This window comes from Oreochromis aureus, linkage group 16 (assembly GCF_013358895.1).
Source record: "Oreochromis aureus strain Israel breed Guangdong linkage group 16, ZZ_aureus, whole genome shotgun sequence".
In the NCBI taxonomy this organism is placed as follows: Eukaryota; Metazoa; Chordata; class Actinopteri; order Cichliformes; family Cichlidae; genus Oreochromis; species Oreochromis aureus.
In genome coordinates, this window is record NC_052957.1 from 31,641,788 (window position 1) to 31,655,974 (window position 14,187).

The window sequence follows — 14,187 nt, forward strand, 5'->3', positions numbered from 1 at the left end:
CCTTTCAATGTTCAAATTCTATTAACTGTCATATTTTAAAGAAGGTAAAACATCTGACTAGGTCAAGAATGTATCAAGGAAAAATAAACTTTTCAAATGCAATTTTACATTTCCAGATTACTGGATGTGCCAATTTGCTGATTTAAAACCTTGACGGAGCAGGTTTCAGGTTTCTTCATAGTAAGCTGGCTTTATTGGTGTCGTTTTTGACGATCTGCAGATTGATGATATGTTTAACACCATTTCTAAATCAGGGGTAAAACAGGGCATAGATCAACAGGTTTAGAAAAGAGTAAAAATAAAAGAGCAGGACCACAAAATATGTAGATGGATTATTGAACATATCTTCTGTAACAAAACTGTAGCAGTTCTATGAAAAGCTCAATAAGCTCTACTTACCGAGACCAAAAGAATGGTTCCATTTACTTGTATATCTTTTAAGTTTCAAACCCTTTTAGAACAGTATTTCTACAGTATGTTGACCTCACAGGAGCCAGTCCGGAGGATCTGTAGAGTGACAGTTAGTTTCACAGCTTTTCTAAACCAAGGGTAGAACATAGCATAGATCAAAGGGTTTAAACAGGAGTTTAAAAAAAACACACTTATAACTGTGGAGGCAATTGAGCTATTTTCATCTCTTACAAGAGAGACACAGTAATACGGGCAGAAACAAAGTAGAAACACAACTACAAGAATTCCAAGAGTCCTGGCTGCTTTCAGCTCAGATTTGTTTGTTTGGTTTAGTGAACGCTGAAGTGTGACAGTTGTTACATGAGAGCGCATGGCACGAGCCTGAGACACAGCCACCACAAATACTCTCATATACAGAACTATGATAACAGTAACTGAAACAAAAAAAGATACAACAAGGTCAAAAATGCCTGCAATGGCACTGATGACAAACACACACTCTCCATAGCAAGAATTATACCTGCCTGGGTCAATTAGGAAGTCTGTTGTATAGAGACTGCTGTAGAAAATAGCAAAAAACCAACACAGACAAACACAGACTCTGACTCTTGCCACAGTCATTCTGGTGGGGTAATGCAAAGGGTCACAAATAGCCACATAGCGGTCAATTGATATAAGAACTATGTTCCCTATTGAAGCACAGATAATGTTGCCGGTCAGACACCAATAAACAGAACACATAAGATCACCAAGTACCCAGCAGGCTGTGCTCCTAAAGATTTCTAATGGCATCAACAGAAGACCCACAAGAAAGTCTGAGACAGCCAGAGAGAGGAGCAGGATGTTAGTGGGTGTGTGAAGCTGCCTGCAGAGAGAAAGAAAAAGAATATAAGACACATTAATAATGCCACAGTTGTTCACTAATTGCATTAGTAAGGGATGATTCAATCTAGGCAAGTAAAACATTACATCATGGTTAAAATACATCAAGAATCTGCCAGATTCACTTCATTCATCACGTAATTATAGTGTTGAAGACTTGAAAACTTAAACTATAATTTCAGCTGAGAAGTTGATCTGTGCCTGAAGTGGGAGACTGAGATGATGACAAGAAGGTTTAGAGCAGAAGTGATCAAAGAGATGCAGGACAGCACAATGTTCAACAGCACAGCTTTGGACCAGTGAAGTGTTGGCTTCCTGCAGGAAGTGTTGAGGAAATCTGGAAAACAAAGCTCGGTTCCTTTCTGCATTTCCATTTTCAGTTGGCTGCAGATCCTGCAGCCTTCTGATCAGAGCTTTTCCTCACAGAGCTGTTATATATGTTTTGCCCCCCACCTCTGGCTCTCATGTTTCTTTCGACATAGTCTTGAGTTTTCACTTTCACTCACTATCTCACATGTAGTCACTTAAATCTTTTATTTGTGACACCAGTTATTGGTCGATCATGCATTCCGAAAGTTAAACATTTCCTTAAAAACATGCAGGTCATAATTATTAACAAACTTCAAACCACCTACTCTTCTGAATCATAGTAAATTGACTTGTGTCTCAGTTATTTTCAACATAGCAGTTAAATATTTCTGGATATGCACCTTAGTTGCCCCAGGTTATATTTTAAGGGGCCGCAATAGCCCCAAAGTGCACATCCAGGAGATAGAGTGGGCTGCAAATGAGCTCATGGTGTTAATTTTGCTGACACCTGACCTGGTGTGTCAGATCCAACAACTGCTATCCCACTAGTGTGTAGGTGGGCATGGGAGCGCTGTCTGATGTAGGTGAAGTTTGCCAAACTCCCCAAGCTATAGCACAACAGAGGGGGGGGTATTCAAATATAGGCACTTTCTCAGTTTTTATTAAAATGTTTTAGTCTGAGTAGAACTTGCATATCCCACGTTTTTTGGACGTTTTTGCACAATAAATTAAGTTACATTTGGAGTTTAAAAAACATAAAGATGATAAATGGTACTTTATAATCGCACACAGCAATTATTACCGTTTATGTTTACATTTGGGAATTAAGGCTCTTGATGTTGTAGGGCTGTCTTGGTTGACACGCCTCTACAATGTAGCGTGGAGATCAGGGGCAGTACCCCTGGACTGGCAGACCGGGGTGGTGGTTGCCATCTTTAAGAAAAGGGACCAGAGGGTGTGTTCCAACTACAGGGGAATCACACTCCTCCATCAGCTCTTTATCCTCTCAAGGATATTCGAGGGTGCATGTGTAACACAGTAAAGGGAATTGTTGAAACGAATATATAAATGGGCCAATAGGTTCGACTATAGGAGCACAGGGGTGTGTTTAAATGAGACACAGAGACATGAATGTAACTCAAAAGAACCAGCCGACTTTAGTGAAATAAACCATAATGCACTTTAGAACAACACGCAGCAACACTACACATGAGCGGGAGGAGGGAGGTATGGGGTCTTCACACACCCCCGTTCTCTACTAGCCATCAGGGCGGCGGACTGGGAGGAGGTGTTGGCTGTCCGATTGGCCTCCCTTCTGCTGCGGAGCCTGGGGCGGTCTGCTTTCCTCCACCCCGGGGGAAAGGGTCACATCTCTTGGGTCTGGGTGCCGTTTCCCCCTCTGGGGGCAAGGGAACCTGGACCCGGGGCATAGAGTATGTTTGGGGAGTATGAGTGTGTGTACATGTCCATGTATGTCTATCCCTACGTTGGGTGAGTGCTGAGTGTTTGTATATGTGTGCATGAGGGTGGGAAAGCATGTTTGTGTCTGTGTGTGCCTGTTTGTCTGTGTCTATATGTCAGGTCGGGTCTTAGACTCCACCTCCCTGGGAACTCCCAGGCCCTCCAAAGTGTGGAGGCCTATCTCCCCTCACCACACTCCCTGCCGGTAACTGATGCCCTCAGGGGTTGGTGCATTGGTGGTTCTTGGTGTCCGGGCTGGGCGCCAGGTATGCACCAGCCCACTCCCGGTGGCTACTTGGCGGGGCCTGGTGCCTGTCGCTCGGTCAGGCCTCTTCCAGGGCAAAGGAGGCCTCTCGGGCCTCCGGCCTCGGGGCCTGGAACTCGGTTCACTCTGGCACAGCTGGCTGCCGGCAGGGCCAGCGGGCACGCCGGTGCAGCCCCCTCTGGCTTCTGCTCCATGGCTACTGGGTGACCCCTCGTCTGGGGATCTCCTCAGCCCTTCCCAGGAGGGTGGCACGGATGCCCCTCCGGTGGTACTCCTTGGGCTCTCGCACTCTGGGGCCTCTGGATGTCTGGAGCCTGGATCTCCTCCATGCCTGCTTCATGCCCTGGGGGACGGGGCTATGGCCTCCACACCCTCTAGCAGACCGTTACATGGGGAAACCTTTTTGTATACAAGCCGCTGATCAACACAGGTGTGCACACGGGTGTTCACTGTTCGTAGACATAAACTACACCTTTCTTAGCTGCTACTTCAAAGCACATTGTGCGTTGTCTGTCCTGCGTGCTGCACAACAACATTCAATATTTAGTATTTACTGCTGTTCACACTTAGCTAGATTAACGTGATGGTGTTGTGTTTAGTATGTTGCTTTGTTTTTTTGTTTTTTTGCTTGTTTCTCTTCTTTTTCTCTCAACAGGTGATCAAGGAGATTTTTTTTTTCTTTGTCTTTGTAAGTGCCCTTTCTCACTGTCCCTTTTCCCTTCTGTTTTCTTTTCCTTCTCTCTTTCTTTCTCCCTTTCCTATCCCTCAGTCATGTCTGTCCCATCTGTAACAACTGAAAATAAAGTAAATAATAACAACAAAGTTTGATCAAATGGACCAATACGGCAATGCCATGATGATCCATTTGGCAAAATAAATCCATTTGGTATCCTTGTTGGTCTTCAGACAACAATTCTGACGGCTAAAGAACCAAATGGGACAGGCAAAAAAAAAAAAAGAAAAAGAAATAAACCATAAGGTTGACAAGCACAGGTTAAAGGCACTTTACAATTGCAGAAAGGAAACTTACAAAAATGAAAGAAAAGCAAAACACATAAACTGCTAAGACAATGACTTGGCCAAGTGTTACTTTTGGTTTTCAATGTTGGGTTTCAATGCTCGGGTTTCAATGCTCAGGCGCACCCTAGTAATCTGACTCCTTAACTCTTATAGAAACAAATTACACAAATCTAATGTACATTCAAATGAAGATCTCACACTCTTTTCACATGTGGAGAATGTTCTACACAACAGCTTATTATTCAAAGTCCCAAATAAAAATGTCCAAGGGTATAGTCCAAAAATTCCCAGGGTGTGAAAGAAAATAGGGGTGAGAGAATGTCAGTCAGTGGTCTTATGTATAACCAGCTGTGTGTGAAAGTGTGAGTGATACAGTCCTACCACACCGCAAGGTGCAGCAGATCATCTAGTGGAAAAGAAGCGAATCTCAGTCTCTCCAAGTCCAGGTGGGAAGGCTCGCCATCTATTTCACCGGAGGAATCCACCTCAGGAACAATTCAGCATACAAAAAAAACCCTGACCTGTCAACAGACAGGGTCAGAAGAGCAATTCAAATATTAATTATGCTGTTCTAGCTATAATTCACAACTTAGAATTTGGTTGACATCATATTCGACATCAATTTGCAATTAAAATACTCAAATTTGCAAAAATAAAACATCTCTCTTACACAAACTATGCATTACTGCAATATATTGTCAATATTCTTATTTGTACATTGCAAAACACTTCTTCAAATATAATATGAAAACATTGCAACTTATAACCAAACTAAGTAAAGGGTATTGCATATGCAACAATTTTTAATCAAACAATTCAGATAAATTCAGTTACTGAACAATAAAGTGCAAAACAGACTTAAACTGAGGCATACAATATGTGCTCACCAATCTCAGTGCATCACGGCCGAAGACAATGGTATGGTGTCTCTCGGTCGGAACATGCGGGGCTCTAAATAACATAACGGTATGGTTTTTTTCTTTAATGACAGTAATACGATGTGAAGGAAAATAAACATAAGTTACACTTCAAGTGTTACCTTACTTCTGGAAGCAGATTGAGATGAACTTTCAGGCAGTTGATAACAACTAGAGCTAATGAAGGCTAACAGTTTAGCTCCACGAGGTACTTTCTAAGGTCGCCAGAAAACTGCAGCATTCGCCTGTTTACTCACTTTGGCTACTTTTAACATGGAAGGTAGCTGATAACCAGCAAACTTATGTGCAGCACAGTTGGTTGCAACTTATATCTAATACTTTTTCCAGGTCAAAAACTTCAGCTTCTCAGGGATCAAAGTTTTGCTACGGGCCATTCAGTCCTTATACAACTGTTGCAAGAGCTTGGTCCGGATAGCCGACAATAAGTCAGACTTGTTCCTGGTGGGCGATGGGCTCCGCCAGGGGTGCCCTTTGTCACCGATTCTGTTCATAATTTTTATGGACAGAATTTCGAGGCGTAGCCAACTGGCAGAAGGCTTTCACTTGGCTGGTCTCTCTCTGCTTTTTGCCTATGATGTGGTTCTGTTGGCTTCATCGGGTGATGGCCTTCAGCTCACCTTGGAACGCTTCGCAGCCGAGTGTGAAGCAGTGGGAATGAGAATCAGCACCAATCTGAGGCCATGGTCCTCAGCCGGAAAAGGGCGGAGTGCCCACTCCGGGTCAGGGACGAGTTCCTGCCCCAAGTGGAGGAGTTTAAGTATCTCGGGGTCTTGTTCACGAGTGACGGGAGAAGGAAGCAGGAGATTGACAGACTGATTGGTGCGGCAGCCGCAGTGATGTGGACGCTGTACCGGTGTTCTGGAATCCATACTACCTGACAAACCATCCTACCTGTTGTTTCTGCGCATGCGCACAACACAAAGTTAAGTGGCAAACCGTCCTACCTTTGTGAATATGAGTATGTATCTTTCTTGTTTAAATGTGAATTTGTCTGTGTTATTGTGTAAATACTAACACTATTGTGTACTTCATACACATGGAGAAATGCCAAACTGCCTTTCATTGTTCTTATAACAGTGACAATAAAAAGCTCTTCTCTTCTCTTCTCTTCTTCTAGAAACATACTCTAACGGGTAAAATTAAGTGCCCGGTATGCACGGTACAGAAAGTGCACTATACAAACAATCTGGAAACATATATATGGACACGAGTATTCAAAAATATTGGTGTATGTATACACACACACACACACCTATCTATCTATCTATATATATATATATATGATATAGATGTGTCTGTGTGTATAACTAGACTTTATGCATATTATATAAGGTGTGGCTATATAAATATATGTACAACTCTGTGTATATATGTTTATGGCCAGGCATCCATTGTAGTGACAAGGATTGACAAGAACTAATATTGCATATGAGAAATATTGCACATAGAAACTACCATGGTGTATAGTACTCTGCAGGTAAGGAAGGAAAGTAGCCTTGCAGGGAAGGAAAGACCTGAATCTCTCATGGTTAGGGGTTGGGGAGGGTGTGTTTGCACAACAAAAGCAGGAGAACAATGGAGCTGAAGACCTGTGAAAATCTCAGCGGGGTGCCAAGAGGTGTTAAGGTCGGGGGAATTTACGCAAATCTGCGCAGGCTAGTAAATCTAGTAGTAGGGACTTGCACCAGGGAAAAAAGGCTCAGTAATTCTAGTGATAAACTACTTACGGTAGGACGTTTTGCCAAAGTAGGATGGTTTGTCAGAACACTGGTCTGTTGTGGTGAAGAGAGAGCTGAGGGTAAAAGTGATGCTCTCAATTTACCGGTTGATCTACGTCCCTACCCTCACACGAGCGGTCACTACCCACAAGCTCTGGGTAGTGACCGAAAGAACAAGATCGCGGATACAAGCGGTGGAAATGGGCTTCCTCCGAAGGGTGAGAAGTTCGGCCATTCGGGAGGTGCTCAGAGTAGAGTCGCTGCTCATCCACATCGAAAGGAGCCAGTTGAGGTGGTTCAGGCATCTGACAAGGATGCCTCCTGGGCGCCTCCTGGGTGAGGTGTTCCGGGCATGTCCCATCGGGAGGAGGCCCCGGGGCAGACCCAGGACACGCTGGAGAGATTATCTCTCAGCTGGCCTGGGAACGCCTGGGTGTTCCCCTGGACAAGGTGGAGGAGGTGGCTGGGGAGAGGGAGGTCTGGGCTTCTCTGCTTGGGCTGCTGCCCCCGTGACTCGGCCCTGGATAAGCAGAAAAAAATGGATGGATGGATATTGTGCAACATTGTCTATCGAGGTAAGTAAAGGAAAAAGGAAACCTGAATGTTGCTCTGTGCCTATGTTTTGAACATACCACAAGTTTGATCATCCTACTGATGTCACATTTTTTTGTTCAAAGACTACTGCCTGAGTGCTGCCAATAATCACTTTATTTACTTTACGTGAGCTAGAGATCTCCGTGAACACCGGTGCTAGCTGGGCAGCGCCGCTCTCAGGATCCGACCAGAGATTGGTCCTGCTGCCTTCCTGATGTTCAGCACAACAGAGCTTTCCTCACAGCATGCTCTGTGATGATGAAAGCGTTGTCTTCATTGTACATTAACATATCTTATTGTGTAAACTCATGAACCATACTCAGTATAACCAGATAAATATTTTATATAGTGAGAGAGAGAGTATGCAATTGGCTAACAAAAAGTCATTATAATTCATCATACATTGAGAATAGCAGACAAATCAACAATACAGCTCTTCCAGTTAATGGCTAATTAATACTGTGCTGAACACGGTCCAAAAGATTCATAAGCCTCATAAGTGTCTACTGTCTGTCTACTGTTTGCTATCATAGCCAAGTGGCTAACAAAGGTAAACAGAAGTTTTCCAAGTCCCTACTAATGAATGATATCTTGTTTTAGGATACATGTCATATATAACACCTGCCATTATCCAAAGACACATCTGCTTACCTGTATCTTGTGCTTATTTCTCCTCTTCTTTTCTCTGTTTTTTCTTAACCGAGGACCTGATGGCTTTGACCTTTTCTTGTACATCTTCCATCAGTAACTTTGGACTCCAGTATCAATACCCAACCCCACAACATAAACTAATAGACCAACACCTTAGTGCACAGATTTGGTTTGTATAGGTTTTTTTTTTTGGGGGGGGGGATTTCACACAACCCAGGAAAAATAATTAATACATAATGGGCTTGGATTGACAACATTATGAATAAAATGTACACTATTTGGAAGCAGCATGCCCCCCTCCCCTTTCGACAGGTTGTGTGTGAGCAGCAGCAGCAAGCAGGCGCACCAAGGGCCCTCGTGCTCACTTTTTGCATATATGTATATATATAGATATATATATGTATATGTATCTATGTGTGATAGAATTTAGAAAACACTTTGGTGCAAATTATAAGTCTATCATAATGTCTTCTGTTTTTGTGTTTGTTGTAGGGCTGTCAACGTTAACGCATTAATGCCATCATCACGATTAGGGGTGATCGTGGCTCAAGAGTTGACAGTTCATCTTGTAATCGGAAGGTTGCCGGTTCGAGCCCTGGCTCCGACAGTCTCGGTCGTTGTGTCCTTGGGCAAGACACTTCACCCGTTGCCTACTGGTGGTGGTCAGAGGGCCCGGTGACGTCAGTGTCCGGCAGCCTCGTCTCTGTCAGTGCGCCCCAGGGCAGCTGTGGCTACAATGTAGCTTGCCACACCAGTGTGTGAATGGGTGGATGACTGAATGTAGTGTAAAGCGCTTTGGGGTCCATAGGGACTAAGTAAAGCGCTATACAAATACAGGCCATTTACCATTAACGTGATTAAAAGTTTTAACGCAATCAACCCATCTGGAGTGCAGAATGGACAAACTTTGGACAAACTGCCCGAAATGGGTTGGTAGTGACGTTTCAGGGATTTTGAGTCATTCTCCGCTCCAGATGGATTAATTGCGTTAAAAATTTTAATTGCGTTAATCATGATGACGGCATTAATGTTGACAGCCCTAGTTTGTTGGTTTGTTTTTATTTAGTTTTATTTTGCGAACTGCATGGTTATTAGCTCTCGCTCTAGCCAGCCAGCGAATCCACCAGCGTCCTGCCCCTCTCTTCCCTGTGCATCAAGCAGCAGGCGCACTTCGTAAATGAAGGGCGCCTGCACTCCTTGCAAATGGGCAATAGAAAACCATGCCCCCACCACGATGCCGCCGTGGGCAATGGCCCATGTCGCCCATATCAACAACTGCCACTGCCTGACACTAAAACCACATTTTGAGTGCAAATAATACCTTCAACCTCGTGGGGTTGCTGGATCCCACAAGTATAGTAAATTTCAGATTTTGATCCCCACCAAGATAGTTAGAAACTGCACACACACACACACACACACGCGCAGGCCTGTATAGGTATATTTCACGGATTCTGTAGTGGAGATATTAAAGAGAGGCACGGCTGTGGCACTGATTCAGACTTGGAGCACTACGGTCACCCCGGTGTGTCGGCCAGAACACCACTTAAGGCCAAATAATCCCAGAGTAGGAAATAAGAAGGGAGCTTGAGGTTCCGTTTGAGGCACTTTATTATCACAACTCAATTTCTGGGGTGTGAACACGGCGGGTGTACATAGCTGTGTAGGTGGGGGGTGTGTGTGTGTGTGTGGTCTCCTACAAAAGAAATAAACAATGGAAATACAAGATAAATAAAGAGAATAGACAAGTAAACACTCAAATATAAACATGATCCAACATAGTTGACATAATCACATATATAGAAATAAGACAATACAGTACACTTCAAACTGCTCACACTATGCAACTAAACCGCATTAGTGCGAGGTTAAGTTACCGTCAGTACACAGGAACTACTTCGGTAGTTGTACAAAATAAAAGCTTCCCCATTATAATCAGCGGTAATGCTCTTATTGTGAAGGGCAAGCGGGAACGCGATACTTCCGGCCAAACTACGATCGCTATTTATTAATCCTCGTACCTAATTGTACACTACAAACTCCGCTACTTCAAAGTAAACAATCACATACAACATACAGAGAAGGTTGGATAACACAGGAATGACGGTATGGACATACGGCGCCGTACATGTGTCAACAAGCTAAACCAGGATAAGCTAACGACATAAGTTAGCATATGAAATGAGGGTGGACTCACGCGTTTGCATGCGTGGCCTACCGCTCCAACTACGGACTACATTAACTCCTAAATGGTAAACTTACTACAGTACTGACACAAACAAAGGCAGATACAACACAGGTCAATACTCACTTGTCATTTACGCACACAAAACATTCCCCAGGAATTAGTGCAACCCCTCCAGACCAACACTGCTCATCCGACATTAAACTGCCCACCTTACTAACCGGATGATGATGTCACTAGAAGGTGGGCTGGCCCAAACTGACGGAAGATTAAATATTAAATGAACTTATATAAACTTATAAACACCAGTAAACTATTCTATGAACTTTGGGGCCTTTTATACAGCCGCCCCCAAATGTATGTAAGACATTTGCTCATCAATAAGGCAACAAAGTTCTAGGGTTGTGGTGAGTGCGACGTAGAGCTGTCCTCATCTTCTCCAGAGAGCAGCGCAGGGAGGACAACCAGTCTGGCAACTGGCCGGGTGTAGACTCTCTCCTTCACCTTCACGTCAGCCGACCTGATGCGTCCATCAGGGCTAGGATGAGTTTTAATCACCCTCCCCACAGGCCAGAGAGCCCTGGGAAGTTGTGGATCAGCGATCATCACCACAGAGTCCTCAGCCAAATCAGCTGCTGTCGATTGCCACTTCTGGCGAGTCTGCAGACTGGGAATGTACTGACGGATAAAACGTGACCAGAAATGGTCAGCCAACACCTGGGAATGCTTCCAGCGACGGCGACTGAGGAGCTCATTCTCTGGGTATACTATCTGAGGTAGGGATCCATCCGCCGCCCCATCAGAAGAACATTGGGAGTCACTGGATCTGCATCTCTGGCATCGGAAGACACATACCCCAGGGGTTTACTATTAAGTATCCCTCCACTTCGATGAGTACTGTGCGAAGCACTTCTTCTGGAACTGACTGAGCACCAACTGTAGCATAGAGGGCATACTTAACCGACCGGATCTCCCTTTCCCATGCTCCCCAAAGTGTGGGGCACCTGGAGGATTAAAGCGGAAGCTGATCTTCTGGGGTGCTAGGAGCTGTTGTAGTTCCGGCACATCTTCAGAAAGGTCTCACGCAGTTCCCTCTCACCTCCCTGAAGTTGGTCCCTGGTCTGAAAACAGCTCGGCAGGTGTACCTCACGAGCGACAAATCGCCGAAGAGCCATCAGGAATGCGTCTGCATCAATGGTGTTAAGAACATCCAAGTGGACTGCCCTGGTGGTAAGGCACTTGAATATGATTCCCATCTCTTCTCAATACGCCGTCCAACCTTGACCTCAAACGGCCCGAAGCAGTCCATTCCCGTAGAGTAGAAAGCCGGTTTATATAGACGCAGGCGGGCTGCTGGCAGGTCTGCCATCTTCGGCACTGTAGGTCTAGCTCTCCACCTTGACAATCAGCACAGAGGTGTTGGTAGCGCCGGACAGCTTCACGCCTCGCAGAATCCAGTAGGAGCGCCGAAGCTCTGCGAACACCCGCTCCGGGCCAGGATGATGGGCGGCTGTCAAAGTCTTGGATCAGGAGTTTGGTCACTGGGTGGCTTGGGTCTAGGATAATCGGATGGAGTGTCTCCAGTGCCAAATCTTCAGATCGACGAAGTCGTCCTCCAACACAAATGAGCTGTCTGGTCTCATCCACCTCAGGTGACAGAGAGAGAAGACGGCTGCTCCTGGGAACTGGCTTAGCGACTTTCAACAGACTGTACTCCTCCGGAAAACTATCCATCTGGGCCCTCTGTAGGATCAGCCTCTCTGCCCTGCGATAGTCCTCAGCAGTGGGATGACCATCTGGTTGGGCCGCCCCATGTAGCTCCTGCGCTGTAACCTCTAACATCTCACTCCAGGTTCTGTAGCGGCTCAAATCTGAAGTTGGCTGACCTGACGGAGCAGCTGCAGTGGTCCCACAGAACACAGCTTTGCGCAGCTCCGCGGCATCATCCGCTTGGTCAACCGTGAGATCCTCTGGCCAGGAGTCTGGACTGCGCAAGAGAAAAGATGGTCCTTGGCTCCATCTATTTGGTACAGCGAGCTCCTTCAGCTTCTTCCCCCGTGTCACATCATCGGCTGGATTCCTTCCAGAGTCGACATATCTCCAGGAGTGCCTGTCTGTCAGCTCTTGTATCTCAGCTACACGAGTGCCAACAAAGACCTTAAATCGGCAGGATTCAGACCTCAGCCAGGTCAGAACTGTTGTAGAATCAGACCATAGGACCGCCTGGTCGATTCTAAGGGTGAGCTCCTTTCCAGCACTTGTGAGAGCTGTGCCCCAGTGAGTGCAGCACAGAGCTCCAATCGGGCATGGAGTGAAACCGCTTGGGGGGCAACCCTGGACCGGGCCACCAAGAACGACAGATGCACTTCTCCAGTTCTGCCAGTGGTCCGGAGGTAAGCTACTGAGCCATAAGCTTCTGCAGAGGCATCACAAAATATGTGTACCTCTCTCTGATAGCTGAAGGTGTCCACTTGCTTAGGCACATATGGTCGAGGAAGAGTAACTTCAGGCAGAAACTGCAACTCTTCCTCCCAGGCTGTCCACTGCTGCATGAGCTCCTGAGGTAGATGTGGGTCATCCCAACCCCTTTGCTTGTCCCAAAGATGGCGGATGATTACCTTCGCTCTGGTTGTGTAGGGTAGGATGAACCCTAGGGGGTCGTACTGGCTGGCCAGGACCTTGTAGATATTGCGCATCGTGGGAACTGCATATGGAACTTGACGATGCTTGTAGCCTAGGACATCTGTGTGGAATAGCCAGCTCAATCCCAGGGTAGATTCTGGGGTATCTACCTTGTTCTGGGCCAGCCATAGCTCCACACTAGCAGAGCAGCTCTCTTCTGGTAAATGACTGATGACGTCACGTTCATTGCTAGCCCACTGTCGTAGGTCAAACCCTGCTGAGGCTAGGATGGCTCGTAACTTGTCGACAAGGTTCCTTGCCTCTTCCACGGTGGGGAAACTCTGAAGGCAGTTGTCCACATAAAAACACCTTTCGACTGAGAGTCTCACGTCATCACCTGGCTGGCTGTTGTCCATGACGTGACGCTGCAGGGCGAATGTGGCACAGCAGGGGCTACCCGTGGTTCGAACGGGAGCACCCGCCACTCGTAGACTGCTGGAGGGCTCTCGTCACTGATGTCACGCCAGACAAATCTGAGCAGGGCACAATCTTCTGGTAAGAGACGAACCTGGTGGAACATGCCTTTAATGTCCCCACACACTGCAACTGCATGCTCTCTGAAGCGTAATAGAACTCCCAGAAGCGACGCACCTAAGGTGGGCCCAGGCAGCAGGTAGTCGTTCAAGTTCTGTCCTCTGTACTGAAATGAGCAGTTGAAAACCAAGCGGTTCTTGCCATTATGGCTCACCATGTGATGGGGGATGTACCACGCCTCCTGACCTTCTGTAGCAGGTGTCTCAGAGCCACACTTGACGATGGAGCCAGCCTTGATAAGCTTCACCATCTCCACCTTGTAGGCTTCAGCTCGTTCTGGGTCTTTAGCCAGCCTTCTCTCCACACCCCGTAGACTTGGCATGACGGCGTCTTTAGTGGCCTGCAGTAGAGGCATCCCCTTCCGGCGAAGCAGTGGGGTGGCATAGCTAAGTATGCCCTCAACCTCTACTCGGACAGTTCTGGTCTCCAGAATGCGTATGGCCTCTTGGTCTTGCCTTGAACGAGTAACAACCTTCTCGTTTGGGAACGGAACGATGTCAACCTGCCATAGTTTCTCTACATGTTTCATTAACTCAC

General features: G+C 46.1%; 1 protein-coding gene across 1 annotated transcript; it reads right to left on the reverse strand.

Annotated features, from left to right (window-relative positions):
• Positions 1-468: 468 nt before the first annotated feature.
• Positions 469-1,667, reverse strand: LOC116320185 (trace amine-associated receptor 13c-like). Its single transcript, XM_031739721.2, has 2 exons — positions 1,495-1,667; positions 469-1,276 (listed from the first exon to the last, which is right to left on the reverse strand). The coding sequence occupies exons 1-2, from the start codon at positions 1,665-1,667 to the stop codon at positions 469-471; spliced, it is 981 nt and encodes a 326-aa protein (XP_031595581.2).
• Between the last annotated feature and the right edge of the window lie 12,520 nt (positions 1,668-14,187).

Excerpts from the sequence above, each read along its gene's own strand:
- LOC116320185 (XM_031739721.2), bottom strand. The coding sequence starts at position 1,667 with ATGGAAATGCAGAAAGGAACCGAGCTTTGTTTTCCAGATTTCCTCAAC. Across the intron at positions 1,277-1,494 it reads ATCTCAGTCTCCCACTTCAG|GCAGCTTCACACACCCACTA; the intron begins GCACAGATCAAC and ends TTCTCTCTGCAG.